Source organism: Ammospiza nelsoni, chromosome 3, assembly GCF_027579445.1.
Source record: "Ammospiza nelsoni isolate bAmmNel1 chromosome 3, bAmmNel1.pri, whole genome shotgun sequence".
Lineage (NCBI taxonomy): Eukaryota > Metazoa > Chordata > Aves > Passeriformes > Passerellidae > Ammospiza > Ammospiza nelsoni.
Genome location: NC_080635.1, coordinates 53,773,798 through 53,796,332, shown reverse-complemented (window position 1 = coordinate 53,796,332; position 22,535 = coordinate 53,773,798). Strand labels below are relative to the sequence as shown.

At 37.9% G+C, this 22,535-nt stretch overlaps 1 protein-coding gene across 1 annotated transcript in view; it reads left to right on the top strand.

Annotated features, from left to right (window-relative positions):
* Nucleotides 1–22,535, top strand: part of TULP4 (TUB like protein 4) — a 146,325-nt gene that overhangs the window by 14,147 nt on the left and 109,643 nt on the right. The window contains exon 2 of the mRNA XM_059467456.1: nt 12,578–14,858. Within this exon, the coding sequence (XP_059323439.1) occupies nt 14,607–14,858 (252 nt within the window). The 5' untranslated portion in view covers nt 12,578–14,606. The remainder of the gene's footprint in view (nt 1–12,577; nt 14,859–22,535) is intronic.

The following is a 22,535-nucleotide window of genomic DNA, read 5'->3' as shown; positions in this document are numbered from 1 at the left end:
CTGGTTTCAGTTTGCTGAAGGAGCAGATCAGCTTGCAACAGATTTTCTTCAGGCATAGAGGAAAAAATGTGTTTATTTCAGTATAGTTTATGTCAGGTTTTTTTTCCAAGGAGAAACTGAAAAGGATTGTTTTCTTCTTGGAAAATGGAAAAGAAAAGAAATTTGATGTTGAGATTAGCTATTTCTACTGATGTAGTGATTCAGCATCTAAAAAATCAGGTCAGAAGCTAGAAGGTAGCCCTTCCTTTTGTTTAAAAACAAATTAATTTTCAATGAAAAACATGATTAATATGAAACCAAAACATCTAGTATTGTAGTTTTATTAGTGACATTCTCTAAATCTTCTAAACCTTGGATTTCTGTAAATGGAATTCTAGTTTCCTTTGAAAGTAGCTTGATACCATTGTGAGTTTGGAAGATAATCCTAAAATGCAATTCTTTAAAATACTACTTTTTTGGGGGGATTTTTTTTCTGTTACCCCAGCAGTGTTGGAGATTAGAGAGACATTAGATTCTGGGCTGTTGTCAGCCTTGTTCTAGCCCGGGGCTTACAACACTTCGGGGTACCTTGTGCACTTGCAGTTTTATGTGTGCATACATTGTGTGTCAGTGGGGCATATATGGCAGTTTGGAAAACTTTATTCCAGAAGGAAGGACCATTTAACCATTCATTTTTTGAATGCAGACTAGAAATGGACAAATATTTTGAAGCAAGATAGAAATAGACTAGAAAACATCAGATGAGCTACACTCAGGGGTCGTACCACAGGCTGGAAGCCAGTAGTGTTAAATTTTGCCTTCTCATTTATGAAGAATGCTATTTTTCCCTTCAGTATTAAGAAAGTTGCTCCAGCTCTGTCCCATGGGTGAAGTTCCATGGTGCTGGAATCCATGGAACTTGTGTGAGCTGAGCTAACATCTTTCTGTTTCTGAAAGGTCTTCCTGCACCCCAGTCTTGTGCCTGCTCCTTAGCTGCAGTTCCAACACTCACCTGGCCCATCAGTGATTTAATCCAAATCCCTAAAGCCACAGAATATTTCTCACTTTTTAAAATATTTATTTTGTGGTGTTGTAAGAAACTGAGTCTGCCCAAGGAGAGGTCGGACGGGCACCTGGCAGTGAAAACAGGGATGGGGGCCAAGTGGATCTAGGAAGGGAAACTGGAGTGGCTCACTCAGGTGTCAGAGATTAAGAAGTCTTTTTACAGCTTAGGCTTCTTTGAACAGTTTGCTGTCTTGCAGGCCTTTGGAAAGGAATTGCACTTATCTATCTGACAGAGTTGCTAAAAAGACTCTGTAGTGTGTGCATTCAAGGCATCATGGGGTGTGAGAGATTTTATAGGAGCAATCCTGCCTTACTGTATATGGAATGTACTGATACTTTGGCCATAAAACTTTATTTCTCAAGAGACAAGATGTCATAAAGCTGTTGGATTGCCAGTGGTAGTGGTGTCTCTGCCAGTCACGTACCAGCTCTTCTGCTGAGGATGGATGTAGTGCTCTTAGTAATTTTGTGGTAAGAGCAGGGCCCTCTGAGTCATTGGAGGTTGCTATGAGAAACCCAGTAGTGTTTCCATAGGGCATAGCAATGTAATTATAGAAGCTTCATTTGAAAATGGGTGAGGTGTCAGTTATTTGTAGCTCTGCTTCAGAGCAAGAGAAACAATAAATGTTGAAATTATTTTCTCTGCATCTGCATGTGGTCTTCCAGGAGATAGGCTTGGGTTTGCTTTTTGTCTGCTGGAGCTCTTGCTGATCTGGGTACTGTTCTGAGAAGCAGCAATAAAGGACATTCCCTGTCAAGCCAGAGCAATTGCTTTGTAGTTTGGCTTTTGGCTCTTGCAAGGAAAGCAACAGATCCAAGAATCACAGAGCACATTGCATGAGGGAATGTTATTAAACAGTAAATGCCTTGCTATGCTCTGCTTAAAAATTTTGAAAAAATGTTGAAGCATTGAGGGAGAATAATCCTGCAACATCTGTAAGTCTCTACATAAGAAGCACTGTTTTATTGCAGAACATCCCAGCAGATGTGCTCCCCATCCCAGTGGGAGGCTGACTGCCTGGCAGGAGAGAGTCTGTAATCAGATCCCTGCAGCTCTGCATTGCTCTAGTGTGTCTGTTTAGAATCTAGCAGTGTCTTGCTTCATTTTATGGTTCATATTGCTTTCTGTGAGATGGATTTCCTCATCTGAAATGAAAATTGGTAAACATGCAAGTGCAAAATAAAGCTTGTGAGTTGGATTTATAAAAACCTATGTTATTGGTTTCAGTCAACTGAAAAATCAATTTAACTGGGTTTTTTTTGGATGTGAGCTCTAGCTTCTCAAGCTTTAATCAACATAACATAACTTTCCAGCCTTTTTTGCTGCCATTGATTACAAGACTTCATAAAGTATTTAACTACAATTAGCATCTGAAGCAAAATCGTAGGGATTGGAAATGATATTATTTTATTGACATTCTGCTCTTCAACGGGGGGAAACATCCATGAAACTTGTTAATACTACCTCCTACCTACTTATCCACTAGAAATAAAAAATTATATGCATAATAATTAAACAGACCAGATAGGCTTTGCAGATAATTTATAGCTGCCTTAGAACACTGAGGGTAGAATATCTCAGTCTGCATGGATAGGAGCAAGAAAGAAGTATTAAGAGATTTCTTAAATCTAGTGTTATGCTTTGATCACTCCTGAGAACGGGGGAAAACATTTTGGGTTTATTTGCAGGCCCCTTAAATGTCACATTTGTGTGGGATTTTTTTGTGGCTGAGTTGCTTAAGGATTTTGTTTACAATAGGGATTTGACAGGAAAAAATGGAATATTTGTTTTATGGGTTGTCCATTAGTAAAATGTTGTTTATTCCAATTCTTAGTGATAGATTCTGGTAAGATTACTGTGGTATTGACACTGTGGGAATAAAAACAAAACTGATGTATTTGCACCTGTGAGATAATGCACATGTCTCTCAGGTGCATTAATTTGTAAAATTATTTGCTCCTATATGATGATTGCCTTTAGGGGTTTGCTTTTTGCAAGCTTGCTGTGGAACATTTTCCACTCACTTCTATGTTAGGGTTATTTAACATTCTTGGAATGGTGTATGCCATCTCCTTGCACTGTCTTATGGCCTTGTGGTTTTGTTAATTACACCGAATTCCTCATCCTAGGAATGTAATGAGGAAATTATTATTTTTTTTCCTTATAGATAATCCTTTCCACATTCTGTTTTGACCAGTGGCACAAGCATTACACAGCCCCTTTACAAGATAAATACATTGCAATGTAGATGTAAGGAGAAATAACAGCAGCAGTGAAACAGCTCTGCTGTGACAGTGTACAGGTATAAACAAGGCAGTATATTCACATGTAATGTAAATCTTGTTTTATGCCTTTTTAGAAGAGAAATAGACTGATTTCAGACAAACATATTATCTGTGAATTATATATTAAATGTAACAGATCTTTTTGAAATTTTTTAAATCTTGCAGCATTTTAATCACACAGCTAAGTAGTGAGTTGTTAGGTTGACAATCCAATGAAATCAGCATCTGTCAGGTAATGTTTGAGGTTTTAGAGTCACTGAGTAACTAGATGTTCCCATATTTAATTTAGGTATTTAATTCTTTTAATAGCTAGGAAGAGAATTTTTGTATTCTGATATTGTAATTTCTGTATGTTCATCATCTTTGTTTCATGCTGTCATTCGGTAGAAGAGTAAGTGAAAAGTAATATATAATTTTAGTTATTGGGATAGAATTTTCTTACAATATCATTAGGTTACCTAATTTCAGAAGCATTGTATGAAAATACTTTATATAATACCATATTTTAACCTTTTTCTCTAATGTTTATTGTGTGCATCCATCTGTTACAGATCAAATGTAATGTCAGTTTCAAGCAGACGCTGAACTGTTGAATTCATTGTAATCTAGCTAGTAGAGGTAACAACGGAGCATATAGTTTCCTCATAGTAACCTGTGATTATGTGGTCTGTGAATAATACACAGTTAATGGAAAATGTATTAAGGTGTCAGTGCAGCATTAGGCATTGAAATACTGTACTGTCTTATGTTCCCTGAATCTAAGAGGGAACTGGAATATCCTGATCCTCTTAAGCTACTGAATTAAAATCCTGAAAAAGATGTTTTCATGTAATTTGTTTTAATAGACTTTGTAAGCTCAAGGGGATGACTGACACCGCAAGATTATGATGTTACCTTGCCAAGCTGCTTACCAGAAGAAGCAGCAGAATTCTCCTTACACAGTTTGCAAGCAGATTTTTTTAATACAGATGTTGAACCTTCAGTACAGATGTTGAGTTTTACAGAGGGAATTATCAGAGTAGATTACATGGTGTTTCTTTTCTCTGATTGTTCTGCTCTTTCACCTCTTCTCAAAACTCTTAACATGGTAAATATTGGGCTTTCATACAGTTCTGGTGGTACTTTGTGAAGTACTTATTTAACTAAAACAAGATTGTACTGAAATAGGCTTGTCTAAACATATAGTAGTCTTCGGCACAGAAGGAAAAAAGTAACTAAGATAACAATAAAATTTTACATCAAAATTATGAAATTACCTCAGATTGCCTTTGTCTTATTGTTACTTTTGACTAGAAAATGCAAAGCGTGCTTGAGCAAAGTGTGATTGCAGGACTCTGACCTATATTTGTCAGATTTAGCAGGAGCTGTCTGCTAAGTAGCACATCATCTACTAAATGCAATCATATTACTTTCCCAAATCCAGGTTTCTAAAATGAAGTACAAAATGTAGGAAGCTGATATTCTTCAACCAAATCAATCTTTCGTCTGGCTATTTTGAAAAGTTTACTGTCTTCCTCTGAAGATCTTTGTGTTCCTTGGGAAAGGCAGTAAGCTGTAACTTGGCAATGGGAAAGAAGAAAATCCAAAGGGAAGAAAACCCCACACCAGCATTCTTTCTCTTGTTTAGTCATGCATAACTTTAGCTTTAATTGTATGCGAGTGCATTAGCTCTGTGTGAGTGTTTATCTAAAAGATCAGATTTAACTGTGATGATGAATCTTCCCTTTTGATTCTCATGCTTTGTAGACTCTGAATCTGAGCTTTACAAAAAAAAAATCCTTTTGGGTATAGGTTAGGTAAAGGCGCATTTAAAGAGGCATTGAGAGTTTTCTGTTGACGAAGAGATGTAATTGGGTCCAAGCAGTTTGACAGTTACTTCATTTATGTAACTTCCTGCGGATAAAAACAACAGAATGAAGTTAATTATAGCACTAGCTACCAAGTAATGAGAATATTACTTTTCCTCAAAATCCCACGCTAATTTACAACATTTGTTGACTTTCTTGATGAAACATGAACACTTGTTCAATGGAAGAGCATTTTCATAGTTTTGTAGAGATTGGAGTTAGAAGCCACCACTATCTGGTAGTTGTACAGAGGGCATTGAATGAAATATTCAGAATTCCTACTTACAACTCTTGTTGCTTTTTGAATATACTTTTCTAGAGTTTTTGCAACCCTTTTCCTATTCATTCATTTTCATCTGTGATCATTTTAACACATTGATTTTTCATGTTTAAGGAAAGAGAAGATAGTCATTGGTAGCCATCCTCCCACTGAATACCTCTGTAACTGGCAATTTTTGACTATTATGGATTTCTTAATAGAAAGGTTGTAGTGTTCTAGTCATGCATGAGGAACAGTATACTGCTAGTTCTTATCCCCACTTCAAAATTTTGTATTTTAAGATATCTACTATTTAATATTCATATTTATATGAAATAGACATAGTTCATATGTCTAGCAGGAGCTAGGCCAGTAAGAAGAGAGAATTGTGAAGACATGTATAAAATAAAACTGCTTGGGCACAAGACTGCTCTGTGAATTTACCTAGGTGCAGATCTGCCTTCAGCTTGCCCACCAGACAATGACTGTGCCTGGTGGACACCTGTGTCTTTCTGACCTCCTTGCTTCTGTCTGGACAGGTGAGCAGTCAACACTTGGCATATTAATACAGAGCAGATCAAAACCATCATTCACCTAACAGGGCACAAGTGTATGCAGCTGATTTTGTGCCCTCTGAGTCTTGGCAGTGAAACAGCAACTTTCAGAGGTCTTTGCTTTGCTCCAAGCATTTATTTAAAGCTCCTGACTTTACTGCATTTGTTTAAAGCATTTGACTTTTACAAATGCTTCTTTAGTGATTCTTGATTATCAAGGCTGCCTCTAAAGGAACTGCTCCTTGAGTTAGTCTGTTTCCATTCTATTATATGCCTCCTTTAATCCAGAGATCTTGACCTTCCAGAAACAAGAGGAAAAAAACATGGAACTTGGAGAAAAAGAGAGGGATGAGATGAAGCTCTTCTTAAGGTTTGCATCTCTTTGTTGCAGGGGCAGAGTATCCCTGCTCTGTATCTGCACCTCTAAGCAGTGGTGGTGAGGTGAGTGCAGGTCCTCAAACCAGCCTGGAATCTTGAGTTACAGCCCGTTAGGGACAGCCAGGACTGGAGTTCAGTTCTTCATCCTGAAGCCAAAGACTGGGAAACCCAAGCTGTTTGAGAAATGCATCTCCTGTCTTTTTGTATTTTTAAATGCACACACACAATCTCAGAATCCATCTCACACCTGTGGTGCAGCTTGCAGGCATCACCAGGAGCTGCCTCTCTGCTGCAGCACACTGCACTAGCGCTGCTTCTCAGCAATTATCAGGTTTCTGACTTAAATATGTCTTGCTGTCCAAAAGACATAATTCTTGTTTATGAGGCTCTTCTGAATGTTAAAAACTGATGACATCTGTTGTTCTCTCCCTTCATTTCCCTTTCCTTTCTTTTTTTAAATGTTTTTTGTTTCCATTGTGGCAGTGCATCACATACAAAGGTACATTGGGATTTTTGAGGAGAGTATCGAAATATCAGTGTATGTTCATAAGAAAGTATTAAAGAGCCTGTGGGCAGATATTGGAAATAATTAGGAACTAGCTGGAACTGCTGCAGACTCGAGGGATGTTTGCAGGCTGCAGAATGTTCCTACGGGAAAGAAATTGCACTGTAATTACAGGCAAGGTCAGCGCAGTCAGTTCAATGGAAAAGAGACGGTGAGAGCTGGGGCGCCCTCCCATGAAGGTCATCGAATATTCTTAGTGAGACACAGTTGCCACTTTTTGATGAAGTTCCTGGTGAAGTATACATTGTCTGGGGCTTCTCTGTGCTGTGAGGGTTGTAGCCTTTTCTTGAGAAAGAAGATTGACACAAGTGTCAGGAATTTCTTGGTCACACTTGACTGTTTCTTTGAATCTCTAAAGTTTGGATGTGTTTTTCAGTGGTGTGAGTCTCCCAACTCTCTAAAAGGCTACTATGCGTTATTTGTGCATTTTTATCTCCTGAAGTGTTGGAATCCATAAAGTTAGAGGGATTTTAGGAAATGGTTAAAAAAGTATAGGCCTCAGACTGAAGTTTTGTTAGCATTGCAAATACAGCAGAAAAGTTTCCCAAGCAGTGGAGCATACGTGACAAAGAACAATAGGCCTCTGTAGAATTGGCTTAAGGATGGCAACAAGGTTATTTAATGTATATCTTTAGAAGGTTAGCATGAATAGAGCTCTGTTCTTTGTCTCCTATGAACCAGTCTTTGTTTTAACTACCATTACGTGTGTTTTATAAGATTGGATAGAATGCTTGTCAATATGTGTTGTTCTATGTATGATTGGCTGAAATCTAGACTGAGATGGTTTTATGTTTTTCTGTATTACCCCTGTGAATTAGCGAGCTGTTAACATCCTGTCTCCATTGTCTAACAATGTCTTGAGACTGATGTGCAAAAAATAAAAAAAGCTCTTCATTGGTCTGGTCTGTCCAGTGTTGTCCATATTTGGACATTCTGCTGTGGCAAGTGGGTTCCTTTTTTAAAACATGGGTTCCTGACACAATTGCACATATATTCTCCCATATATACCTGAACCCAACACTGAAGCAGGTTTTTCAACACCTGTCCTGGAGTATTTCAGCTCACTTTTTTAAAATTTGAAAATGAGGCATATTTTCATGGCTCATGTGTAGCTTTGGCTCCAGGACATCCAAGCCATCTTAAATTCATCCTCAAGAGGAAAAACTTTGCTTCCCTTTCTTCTAAGGACAAACCCCTGAGTTCAGAAATATTCTGTGCCCAAACTTTGTTATCAGTAGTCATCAATACTAGTTGCAGATACTCCTCCCTTCTGTTTCTCACTTGTTTTGTGCCTTTTCCAGTTTGCCAGTGCAGCTGGATGTGGGACAACACTGGGGCTGTGGTAGGGATTGATTCTACTTAAAAGAGCAAAAACTTTTGGGCACAGCTCAAACTGATTGAAATTTATTGCCACAATTCCTAACCCTTTTGTGCATGGTGACTTCAGGAAGGGAAGCTCTCTTAAAATCAGTCGCTGTTTTTGGAGAGTAAGTTTTCAGAGAGATCAGCTTCCAAGCCAGGTAATTTTTTCTTCAGGCTTTTTAGGAAAGTAGTTAGTCTTGTTAAATAATTTTCTTTCACTGTTTTGATAGGATTGTTTAATGATTATTGTTAATTTAGAGATTGGACTATATAACAACTTGTATCATCTTACCAGCTTCTGTCTCTATATTATTTAGCCTGTAATACAGTAACTCTATTACATGATGTGCCAATTTTGTACTGTAGCGTTCAGCAGTGACCTTAGAGGTTGCTCCCACAGTCCCCATTTGATAGCTGGTGGGATCATCTGCCATCAGCTTGTGCCAAAGCAGTTGTGGCTGGCACTTTTAAAATACCTTCTATCTTCATGGACACTCGTGTACATTTTTTCCTTCTTAGACTGCAGAAGGAGGGAAAACTACAATTTCCTTTGACCTTATGCAGGTTTGGCAGGTAGGGAATCTGGTTAGGCTGAAAAATCCTGAAGTCTTTTCGAAGACTCTTTATCTTCTATTTCTTTCCTTAAGATGTTTGGGTCATCAGAATCTTCCAAAAGCAGGCTGTGAGTCCTTATTTGTTTTGGTTTCTTGGAGATAATAATTCAGAAATAGTGTGTACTCACTTCACTTTTCCTTCTTTGCTTTCCTTCCCTTCCCTTCCCAGTCCCCTTTTATCCTTGCCTTCAGATTCTCTGCTCTGCAGCCTTGAAGAGTAGGGGTTTGAATAAATATGAAATACTGAAGAGCTTGCTGCAGTATTGCTACATTTGGCTGTGCTTGGCTTCTTTCTGTCAACAAAAGAAACACCTCAATGAAAGACGCATGAGAACAAACAAATATTTTTCTGGTTGTCCAACTGTGGTTTAACACACTTTATATAAGTTGGTAGGAACAGAAGATAAAAATGATGAGTTAAATATTGACACTACAGTTTATATTGACACTACTGTTTATAACCACATTTTTAAAAATTAGCACCTAAATTTTCTGTCATGCAGAAATGTAACTTGCTTTTGGGTTTTGCATTTGAGAAGAACTATGCTTTCAAAACAAAATGAAATAAAATAGTTGTGGATCCTGCTTTCCTGTGTCACAGGTCTAATGTGTTTTTGTCTGTACTTTAATGTCTTACATCACTGGGTTTAGACTCAACAGAATTAGAGGATGAGTTCAAGTAGCATCTCCCTTTGTTAAAGGGGAAATCCAGAGAAAAGATATTTTCAACTACCTTTTAGGTGAGAGTGAAAGTAGAGAATTCATTGATATTTATTGTCCTAGTAGTGTCAGAAACAATTCACCAGCAAAATCAGATGGTGGTGCACTTCTGTGATTAGTCCTTGCACTGCTGTGGAAGGAAAGGTGCATAAAGTTTGATGATAAAAAATCTTCAGTTAAAAATTTTGTTTGGATGAGTTCCATCTGGAAGGCCAAGTTCTCTTTCTTTGGTGAGCCCAAACTGACTTTGGGCCAGTGGTAGGATTGTGCAGGTAACACCCAGCTCTTCTTTCTATCATGCTTTTTATCCTCTGCTATTACACACTTCACAACAGAGGTGGAAGCCATTACCCTGTTCCATGGAGGGGAAAAGCTTGGTTTCAAAAGATGAAAATGAGCAGAACTGTGAGGCTGCTGTAATGGTGGTAGAAGAGGAGTATCTAAATTATGGATTTTTTTAAAGAGAAGACAAGCACTTGAATCTTTTCGTTAAGTTCTTTCTTAGGAAATACAGAGTGCATGGAAATGAAGAAGAAGGGAATGGAAAGCATTAATATATAATACATGTAATCTCAATTCAGTCTGTATTTTGAGTGTTTGATACTACAGTCTTAAAAGTATTTTTTTTTCTTGTTTCTGAATGTAACATAAAGACAGTGTCGATCCTCAGTGACTCAAAGGTAAAATATTCTCATAGGTTGTATTGTATTGAGAAAGTGTTTGAATAATGCATTTGAATAATGGCTGGTTTTATTACTTTTGTAGTTATTTTAGATTTTCATCTCTCCCTGACCAACATTTCTAATGCAGTTAGGATATTTTCAAGAGGAGAAGCCTTTAGTCTGTCTAATCTTGAAAGTGATGGTAAATGGAACTAAGGTGAGAGGAGGTTATTGACCAAGATGCAGATGAGTCCTTTTCTCAATCTTGTTAGTCTTAGATGCAGTGAATAAGGACAGAAGTTGCATACAGATTTTATGCAAAGCCACTGTATCTGAAGTTAACTGTATTTTAAAATCCACTTGTGAACTCTGGATTCTTTTACAGTTCAAACAACTCTGTTTAGTGCTTATCTCTGCTCTGATATTTCAGAGACTTTGTTTTCTCAGTAAACATTTTTTTTTATTTCTCTGTAGGATTAGTAAAGGCTTGCATCATAATAGTCATGCTGCTAATATAAAATGTCAACTTTTGAATGCAGATGTCTGTTAGGAAGATTTCAGTGAGTATGGAAGCAATGGCACTGATCCTTCAGAGGATCAAGTTTGCTTATGGGATAAATGCAGAAGTTTGTCTACAAACCATTGTACTCTGAAAGTTTTTCTATGTTTTCCTATATATGAACTTTCTCTGGGCTGTAATTGATAAGCACCAGGAATTTGGAAAGGTGATGTTTGTCATATCATCATCTTGCCATGATGAAAAGGAAATTAATAGCAGCCATTGTTTTTAAAACTTCAGTGAGATGTAGTGCTAAAGAGGTCTGGCAGTGACTCACCAAATCTCAGGGACAGTGTTTCTGATAAGTCAGCCAACTGTGTAATGTTGTAAACTACTTCACAACTTTGCCTTTGTGTCTGTAAATTTGTTTTCTTATCTAGTCTCTTTTTTTTAAACAAAATTAATTAATATATCCATGCTAGAATGAAATAAGTGGTTAATTACAGGAAACATGAGGTTAGTATAGTGCTTTATGTAATAAAGACAAGACCATTTTTACAGCTCTGATGACTATTATGAATGCAGCTCTGAATTTAAATGAGCTCTCTTTAGCAGTGACTGTGTAGATGCAATAACTGCATATGTGTGCACTAAAGATACAACTACTGGAATATCCTGAATGGCCTTTTGCTTGGTCTCTTGTGCTTTATTTGTGTACACTCTTGTATAAAATTGACTTTGGGGAATTTTTCTCCCCTTTTTTAAATGGAGATTTAAGCAGCATTTGAATAGTTTTTAAATTCATCTGTATTGATTCAGACTTCTAAGATTTAATTTTGAAGTACCTTAGATCTCTTCAAAGCAGTAGTTTAAGCCCTGGAGGAATCTTCCCAGTCTCTTTGAGACTGATAAGTTCAGTACTGTATTTTCATGGTTTGGAGCATCTTTTCTCTGAGGAAAGTCTGAGAGCTGAGACTTCAGCCTGGAGAAGAAAAAGCTTAAGGAGATCTTCTTGTTGTGTTCAGTTGATGGGAGGGAATTGAATGAGAGAGACAGGCTCTTAATGGTGGTATCCAGTGACAGAACCAGAGGCAATGAGCACACACTGAAACACAGATGGTTTCCTCTAAACATCAGGAAACACTTTTCTGTGAGGATGACTGAGCACTGGCACAGGCTGCCCAGAGAATTCATAGGGTTTTCATTCTTGGAGATATTTAGAAACTGCCTGGATACAATCCTGGGTAACTGACTCTTGGTGACCCTGCTTGAGCACAGTGGTGGGACTAGATGATGTCCAGAGGTCCCTTCCAGGTCAGCCATTCTGTGATTCTGTTTGTGTGTGCCTCAGGGTCTGACCCTGTGCCTGCTCTATCAGACATCTCCCTTCCCCATCTTCACTTCAAAGCTCTGAAATCTTTAAGACTTTGCCCCAGAGACTGTGACCAGGACAAAGCTCTTCCCCCTCCTCTCCCCCCCTCAAAGTATCCTTCCCAGATACATTTCATTAGCTATACATGTCCATTGTGAAAAGTTTTGGGAATTTTGGAAGTGAAAAAAAAAATTTGTATTTTGTCTTTGTGTGTCTATCAAATACAAATGTAGCAAACCTGTATGTTCTGAATAATGCTTTATCTATATATAATACACTGTGTAGGAGTCCAGTATACAATCCTTAATCACAATACTTCAATTACTGTAACAGTAGTACCAGTATCTTTAACTTGTTGTGACTTATTTTATTCACTTTTTTCTTTTTGTGTTTGTGTGTATGCTTTGCTTTGCAGAGTTGGAAGAATCCAGGGATTTCAAGTTTTGAGTAGCAGGCATCTTGCAAGATTACCACACCTAAACTGAAAAGGGAGATGCAGCTCTGAGTACCAGACTGGTGTGTGCACTGCATGTACATGAAAACGCACATGTTTTTGTCATCACGTAGACTTGCTCTGGCCTATTCCTGAGAGCTTTGCAATTGATGAAAATTAATTTGAGAACCAGATGGAGCACCTTCGCAGCACAGGAATCAGTAATCCATGGAAGGACACCTGCCAGTAATGTTCAACTTTTCACATGGTCTTCACGGGTGAAAAAAGTCTGCAAGAAGAGAAAGAAAAAACACCCTCTGTGCAGGAGAAGCCTAATAAATACCTCCACAATCTAAATCAATATCTGTGAGGGAAACAGAAGAATCAAGAGGGCAGAGGAAACTGATTTAGTTCTAGCAGAGGAATAATGTATGGTCTTCGGCACGTTTTGCTTTGGGCTCAGTGGATGTGAATGGACAATAAATCGTGACCTTCTGCTGAGCAATGATGACTGGAAGTAAATAAGTTGAGGAACTATGGGACAAGTCTGGGCATTGAACTGAGCAAACCTCGCCGTCCTTCTTGAGTTAACCAGGTCATCAAACTTGCATATCCCTTCTCCCTCTCCTTTTTCCTCTTTTCACTTAGTGTGATATAAATACTAGCTAATTGAGCTCATAAATGTTATTCAAATAAAACGATTGGAATACTTCATATGTTTCCTTCTTGTACAGCTGCAAATGTTGTGTCTGGAACTATGAATCTGTGCTGTAGACAAGCATCAAGAAGGAAAGATCCTGTCAAACAAGCAAGGAAAATACTTAGAGAAATAGTGAACCCAGGAAGTCAGATTTTTAATGCTGCTTCTCTTTCTTTTTTACATGATTATATTTCTTCCTTCCTTGAATTTTAGAAGATTTTGAAAGCGTGCTTACTTGATGTGCTTTAATTCTGGCATTTGTTTTTTTATGGTAGAATGAAAAGTCTGTGATTTCTTGTAGCAGAAAAAAAGGGAAAAGTAAAGGAAAAACAACTTGACATTGTAGCCCATTTCACAGGAGAGAGAACTTCATGGTTCACCTGAGGCAAACTTACCTACTTTGAAAGCTAAAAGCTTTAGAGCATTTTTGATTCTGCTATAAATGAAGAGAGGGTTCTTTTTCATTCGTGTGTGGCAGCAAAAAGTGGGAAAGCAGGCAAGATAGCGTGATAAACAGTTCAGGCTGTGTTGGGTCTCTGGAGGAAAAAAAGTGCTGCGATGAAAATTGGATTGGCTTTGGATTGCAAAAACTTTTGAGTCCAACGAGCGGTTCAGTACCAAGAGGGATTTCCCAACTGGCCTGGCACACCAGTGCCTGCACAAGTTCGGGTCTGTTGTTTCACACGGTTTGTGTGCCTTTTTTTCCCTTTATGCAATCTCTTTCAGCTTTAGCAGCAGAAATACATCAGATGGAAAAGATATGCCAGAGGGCAGCTTGGAAAAGAGGAATGTCATATATATACATATATATGTATGTGTGTGTGTTTAAATTTCTGCAACTGAACTTTTGAAGAAAATCTGACTGGAGGAATTTTTAAAAGCCTTAAGTTACTTGAAACCTACACATTTGCAACTCTTTGTCTCTGGAATTGCATTACACTAAACTGGAATCTCAGGCTGAATAAAGATTATATCAAGTTGAGCAAAAAGATGACTTAACCATTTCTTGAGCGCCTCTTATGAAGTAGCTGTTTCTCCAAAGGATAAGTGCACCCCCACTCTACAGACTCAAAACAAAAATGAACCTGAATTTTTTTTTAAGTGTTACTTTTTTCTTAGCCAACTGCCATCATCTTTTATAGAGGAATTTTTCACTATGCATTTGGTGGATATTTATAAACACTGACCCCATCCTCCTCCCTTTCAATGATCTATCCAGGTCAGTCTTATCAATTAAAAAAAAATTTGATTTAAATTTTGTGCACTAGACATATTACTTTCTTATGTCAAAAAATAAAATATTTAAAAAGCATGTATGCAGCAGTGGAACATGGGCCTGTTCTTTGCAGCGATTCCAACATCCTCTGCCTCTCCTGGAAAGGCAGAGTCCCCAAAAGTGAGAAGGAGAAACCGGTGTGCAGGAGGCGGTACTATGAGGAAGGCTGGCTGGCAACGGGCAATGGCAGAGGAGTTGTGGGCGTCACTTTCACTTCCAGCCATTGCAGGAGGGACCGGAACACCCCTCAGAGAATCAACTTCAATTTGAGGGGCCACAACAGTGAGGTAAGCAAAATGTGTGTTACACTTTAAAGAAAATGATTGCTACCTTTTTCTCTTCTCTCTTCTCTTCTCTTCTCTTCTCTTCTCTTCTCTTCTCTTCTCTTCTCTTCTCTTCTCTTCTCTTCTCTTCTCTTCTCTTCTCTTCTCTTCTCTTCTCTTCTCTTCTCTTCTCTTCTCTTCCTGCTTGGAATTTGACAGAGTGGTATGAAGGAGGCTCAAGACTAATCCAAATGGGATTTGGGTCAATTGGAATTTTTCTGGTAAATTCAAGCATACACGACTGATGGTGGGAGGTTCTCTGGAAATGTGTCTTGTTTTGGTCTGGCCTACTTTCTCCTTCATTCCCCAGCACCTGCCATTTTCCAAGCAAAGGCAATAAATGCATGTTAATGGAAGTTGAAAGCTGTGAGAGTCAACTGCTTTCACATGGTGGTGAAGTCTGGGCTGCAAGACAAATGGAAAGGCAGGGCAATAGGAGAAAAGCTTGCTTGAAGTCTGCCAGATTTTCAGAAGCTGCAAACTGGAATGGCTTGTGACAGGACATAGCTGCTTTATCTGGAAAAGCTTCTCATTTTGTTAGAGTAAAGGCCAAGTGTGACTTCTCAGAGAAATGCTGAGGTGCCTTGCAGTAAAATGCTGTAACTTCAGTGTGCAAAGCATTGTCCTGAGTACAATGATACAAAAACTTTTCCATTCATGTTTTCTGAAAGGCACAAATATGTTGGTATAAACTGGTATTTCAGCTGTGCTTTATCATCTTCCTGGCACCCATCTATTTGTATAATGCTTAATGGAAAGTGCAGGTAATGCCCAGTAGCATACCAAGTGTCTTAGACAACAGGGAGGACCTAGTTTGTTTCTGCTTTTTAGTTAGGATGTGTTTGGATGTGCTCTTTGAGAAGAATCTGTTCAAATCAAAAATTTGCTGTTGGGTTGGTGGGTGGAATGACATTTTAAGTACTGAAATGAAAACCAAAGATACACCAAATTTACAATGTGTTTTTTCTTGTCTCTTTTGCTATTTATTGGGTGGACTCTGGGAATGTATGTTTCCCTTTCAACCCAAGCTGCACCAAAGTTTCAGAAGTGGGTAGTTTTGGTTCTTGAGTAACATTAGTAACAATCCTCTTTTAAGCAAAAAAAGGGAGCAGCCATCAAATACTTAGTCTGAAATAATTGCTTCCACATGCTTTGTGTGTATGAAGGTGTGTGGGTGTATGGTAAATCATACAGACTTCTGTATGTATAGATGAAAGACAGATTCATGTATATATTTGTATCAGGTTCATTCAAAGAAATTACAGCCACATTTTCCCAAAGGGAAGAATGATATTTGAATCCAGCATTTTGGTTTGAATGACAGCTAGTTATCTGTTTAATTTTCAATTACAAATTGCATTTTATTTTTTAAGTGTGTGTGACACAATAATCACTTTTCATTTCTCTGTATTTTGTTATCTAAATTTTCAGTGAACCTGGGCACTTGTTTCTCTTCTTTTGTGTAATATATGTTTTGAGAACAATATAGGAAGTTTCTGTTTCTGTGAAGTCTTATTGCAGAACTTGGAAATACAAGACCAGGTTTCAGTATGTGCCCATTTAAGTGGAGAAGATGCTCATATGCATGCTGCCTTTGGGTTTGGCTAGTTTTGCTTTATTTACTCCGTTGGCCCTTGGAGTCTCTTTGTGGGTCATTGCATCATTGCTGCGTGGATTTAGCTGTGCTGTTAGCACATCCTTTCAGCTAACAGTGATTGGCATGAGGGAGAGAGATTCAAATGAAACTTCTCTTTCTGAATCTTTTTGTTGTGGTTGTTTGGGTCGAGCTTGTGATTAATAAAGGGGTGTGTTCCTGTAAGTAATGCTCCTGACAGCAGGAATTGTGTCAATGACCAGAGTAGAGGCTTCCAATTTGTGTCTCTCTAAAACAAAACTGACATGGTGAGATAGAGAAGTGGCTTTAGTGGAACTAGCTTTCTGTGACGAGTCTGTGGCTGCTATCAGGTTTTCCTACTGTCATGTATTGCTGACCATCGTTGTAAATAAAAGTTCATTTTTACAAGATGATGTGCTGCACAGTGCTCTTCACCAGGCTTACTGAATTTAATCCTTTTATAAGAGAATCCCACTGGTTTGGATAAGAATGTTAAAGATATGTAGTTCAATGGGCAGCGAGATTCTTCTGTCTGCTGAAAGGTTCTTGAAAGAAAATAATTGAACAGCAGTGCTTATTGCTACTATTTGCATAAGAAGAAGTAAATGTTTTGTTTCCTTATTGTCTTGTTAAAAAAAGCTGACAACAACGTGGTCTCTATTGTGTACCACCATCCATAATGGAAAATGCTGATTTTGCAGGCACATCCTGGTATGTGTGTCTGATGAGGACCTATGTGTGTCTGATTAAAGCCACGTTTGTTGCACAGAGTGGGCCCTTAGATTGTGATTGACTTAAAACTCATAAGAGCCTGTTTGATTTGCTGACTAGTTCTAGAAGCATATTGTGTTGTCTTGTTCGCAGAAATGGAGATTTATACCTATTTTAGAGTTGATTTATAAATGGGGATTTATACCTATATTTTTCTCTGGGATAAAGCTAGGGTGCCAAGTGAGGTTTATTGCTTTTCAGTCATACAGTGCTACTTCAACATTAGTATGTGTTCAATTATTAAGTATAAAATGCTGAAATGAACAGAATGGAAGAGTGACAATATAGAAGCAATATAAATGTTTTCCATTTAGAGTATAATTAACAATATGCTGTGGGCAGACCACTACATTGTATTTAAAGTGAAAATCTAGAGGAAGAGCTAATGTGGCAGCACTGTGCTTCTGGCAAGAATGTGAGACTATTTCTAAGTAAGTCAAGAAGGTGAATGCTTGTGATGGATCTTGGCAATCTTTTTATGACTGCTGAAGAGATTCGCTGAAATCTTCTTGGTTAATTTTCTTGGCTCTAATAAAATGCCTGTGGCCTATAAGAGCAAACAAGAATGAGGAATCCCCAGGACTGAATTACTGACATGCATATTATAGTGCTGGATTTGAATGACTCATCATGTTGAACAGTAATTGAGAATTAAAAGCATTGTAGTGTGAGCCACACTTATGTTTCTGCAATTGTTTTGCTTAGTTCTTATTTATTCGGTGGCAAGGGGTGAAAATATTGCATTTTGTAATACAAAATTGTGACCAGTAGGCTCTGAAGTGTGCCGGACTGAGTATTTTTTTATAGTGCTACAAAGATACCAACTTTCAGTATCTGATCCATCTTGAGTTTTCTGGGGAGAGATTTTCAGGAGGCTTTCTGAGAGATAATTAGAAAAAAAAAGCCCAAACTTAATTTAGGAGGCTTCAATTAGCCCAACAGGGATTTTCCTTCCAGTGAAATATTTTGCAAATCTAATTGGTTGGATGGTGCCATTGTAAGTGTTTCTTTTAATGGTTTCTGTTGTGTCTAGTGTATTAAGATGGTACCAATTTTTATAGCACTTAATGTTTCTTAAATTGCTAGTGCTTAAAAAAATGTTTTGCAGGTGTACATTTACTTTTGACTGTGCTAACTAAAAAGACATCTTTGATATATTTAATAAGAATCAGTATGCTAATTGCTAGACTGAGGCATTAAAAAGTATTACAAGTATATGCAAATTAGATGCAGTGAATTAAATAACAAGCTGAATACATCATTGAGCATATATAACATTTTTTACTGTAAAGATAAAGGAAATTATTTATTTACATCTGTCATTATTTCAGTGTTCCAAGCACATATCTACAGCTGCAAAAAACCCACCCTGTTTCATTTAGCACAGGTTTTAGTAGATAGGGATGTAAACATACCTCAGCTGGACTGTCAAATGAATTAGTTACAGCTTTTCAAAGGAACACTGTCCTTTAAAAATATTCAATAGATGTTGGTTTTTGTACTGCATTAGTTATGGAAGTCTGCGCACTTCTTGGTTTTGTTTTGGTTTAGAGTAGAAGGAGCTTAAAATGTATTTTCCTGGTTTTAAAAAGAAAGAAAGCTTTTCTTTATCCTGTCCCATTTTTTGAGGTTTTATGTATCTTGCAGATTTTTTCCTGCAGTCTATTGCTTGTTTAGGAAATAAATTTTAGAAACCCAAACAAATAAGCCTTTACAGTAGTGTTTCTTGGTTTGTAGTGTCACTGGGAAGAATACAGAAAAACAATATAGGAAAACTTTTTTGTTTGTTTAAACTTTGTTTTAATGTAACTGGCATTTGAAAGTTAAATGTGGTTTTTATTATGATTCTTGGACAGAAGAATTGAATCCGCATTTGACTCTTTACAGTATGGATCCCTCATATCAAATGCTGCTTTCAGACACAGCTGGAGCAGTTGTTACTGGTGAATAATTAAAAAATCCTGACGTGGAATGATGCCATGATGATCCCTTTTGGCTTTAGAAGTCTCAGTGGTACAAGACATACGCTGTTGTAAACTGCAGTGGTACTGCAGACCTCTGTTCTGTTTTTCTGTCACTGCACAAAGAAGACAGGACATTTGTTGGCAGAAATACTGTCTCTTTGTTAAAGCAAGCTAGTGTAATTGGAAAAGACAGACAAGCTTTGGGCATACAAGGTTCTGAAGAAGGGCTTTTATTTCTGAAAGCCTGTGTGGTTTTTATATCCCTTCTACCTGATACAATGCTAAATCTGTCTTCAAACCATGCCCTTCCTCTGTCCTTAGGCTATTAGGGCTACAGAAAAATGGTGCTGCAGAGAGGCAGAACTAGTGGGCAGTGACTTGCAGGACAGTAGGTGCTGTGCCTGCCTGTGCTGGCTCTGTTTGGTTTGAGCTGTGGCTGGTGTTGCCAGGCTGTTCTCACTGCCTGCTTGCAGAAAGGACGGACACGTTGGGCTGTCGTGCAGGCTCCGTAATGCACCTTCTTGAGCTGCCTGCTCTGCAATCAGTCTGGGTGCTTGAGTGCTTTTATTTCTTCAAGCAAATATTAAAAGAGCCAAAATACATTTTAAACCTTTTTGGTAGTCTTTTATCAGTCTTTTCAACCTTTGCTGAAGTTTAAACGTGCTCCATGGCATGCAGAGGTGTCTTTCATAGCCTTCTCTTAGGAGAATTGTTAAAGAAAATAAATGGAGTAATAAGTTGGAAATGGTTGATCCTTTCCCCTTAAATGACAAATAGCAGTCTTGCTGTTTACCATTTCTATGCCCTGTGTCAGTTTACAAATGCCAAGGTATGGCCTAAACTTGTGTACCAGCACAACTGCTGTATAGTTTGTTCACTCTAAGAACTGTGACCACTTTCTCTTGAGTGAGTCTTTCTCTTTTTCTTTGTGGTACTGTCTTTTTTCCAGCCACACCCAGCTCCTACTTTCACAAATATTTTTGTGAAAAGCCTTTCTTTTTGTCCATTTTTCTCAATTGCCTCAGAATCTCAGCCTGTCTGTTCAATGTTTATTCTTATGCAGTTGTGACTTTGAAGCAAACCATCCAGTATTGCCACAATTGTTGCTGAGTAATGAGAGTTGGTAATGCTGCATTGATCTGCTACTTGGAAATTGCTCTTGTAGGTCATGCAGCAGTTTGTTTCCTGCAAAGGTTAGGTCATCAGCTTTGGAAAATTTTAAATTTTTCTGGTTTGTAATAATAAGCATCTAGATAATTACCCCAAAAGCTGAGGAAAAAAAATTATATAACATGAAAAAATACTGTCAGCTTTTAAACAAAATTAATTATATTTGTAAGTGGGTCATCCATGCAGTTTAAAATTTTATCATGAAAAAAATGTAGCTATCGTTTTGTTGTTAGATAATTCTACTCAGAAAAGTTTGAAGTGGAATGAAGCTCACTTATATCAGAAATTACTCCAATTTTTTTTTCCAAAAATTGCTGAAAGATAACAACATGCATATTTTAGGATAATGACATGCCTGAGGGGCATTTCTTGCTTTTTGAATTAGGGTGAAAATACTTTGTTGTTCTGTACAAAAGCAGTTGTTCCACATGATAATTTGTGTGTTCAAGGAAAATAAATGCATTTTCTTCAACATAAGTTTAATGATGAGGATCTATTGATGTACTGAATAGACAAGATTACTCACCTATTAGACAGTGGATACCCAAGCCTGGAACATGAGCACTTTCTGAGTAAAGTGTTCAACAAAGAATTTATTATGAACTTCTCAAGGCCTTGTATATATTGAGCATCTGAAGAGTAGAGAGATTCGGTTTTATGATGGCATTTCTGAGCCATTAAAATCATTAAGGACACTGCCTTGGTTTAAGCAGTTCCCAGAGGAGTTCATCAAATTACAGATAGTCTGAACAGGTAAGATACCCATTACAAACTATAAACATTTCACAATATAATTGAATGTAGAGTACCAAGTAACTGCTTGTCAAGTGTAGCTAAAATGTAGTAGGACAGACAAAAGATATTTTATAGGCGCTTATCCTTGGGCAGCCAGCATCTCTGCTTTAATAGCAATCTTTTGTGAACATGCATGAACTTCTGAGGAAATTCTCAATATCCTCTTTGCATTAGGAACTTCTTTAAAGAGAAATAATCCACTTGTATAATACAGTTGTTATGGGAAGTAATGAAAATGAAGTTGACTTGGGGAAATTCTTGTGTATTTTCAAAAAGAAATGCTGGTTTATGATTTTCATCGGCATTGTGATATTCCAGTTCTAGAATTACTTGACAAATTCATATACTGGGAAATAGTATCCTTATGCATTGATTTTTCTATTATTGTTATTATTTTAAGGACATTAAATGTATGTAGATGGCTTTACTAAAGAATAAAACACAGCTTTGCTTACCCTAATCAGAATGTTGAACATGAGCTAGCAGTGTAACTCTTACTGCAAAAAGGGCAAATGTGTCCCTGGTGACATCAGAAGTATTGGCAGGTGGTCCTTCCCCTCTGCACAGCTCTGGTGAGGCCACACCTGGAGGATCATGTTCTGGGGTGGGGGTTCCCCAGTAAGAGAGGTCGATGAAGGGCCACAAAAATGACTGAGGGACTGGAGCACCTGACCTGTGAGGAAAGACAGAGAGCTGGGGCTATTCAGTCTAAAGAGAAGGTCCAGAAGAATCTCATTCATGTATGTAAGTACCTGCAGGGAGGGTGCAAAGAAGATGGAGCCAGGCTCTTTTTGGTGGTTCCCAGAGAGAGGTAAAGGGCACAAACTAAACTGCAGGAGGTTCCCCATGAACATCAGAAAATGTTTTTTTTACTGTGAAGGCAGGTGGCTTAAAAATAGCCCAGAGGTTTTGGAGTCTCCATCCCTGGAAATAATCAAAAAATCCATCTGAACACAGTCCTGGGCAAGCAAATCCACGTCCCTGCTTGAGCAGGGAGCTCAGAATTTCCAGAGGTTCCACCCCAGTCACTCTTGAGACTCTGTGAAATATATTTGTGAATCTAAGTGAAATCTCTTGCACAGAAATTGGTGAAGCAGCATCAAAAAAAAGCTCTTGAAGGCAGGCAGGAAGTGCTAAGCATACAGAAGTGTGGAGAGAATCCATTCAAGTTTGGCTAAAACGAGAACAAACTGCTGTGCTAGAAGAGGAGGATTTTTTTTTTCTGAGGAGAAATCCATATGGTTTCCCAAGTAGTCAAAGAGTTGGAGAGCACAGTCAAAATCCTCATGCAGAGTTGCAGGCAGAGGTTATTAAAATGCAGAAGAA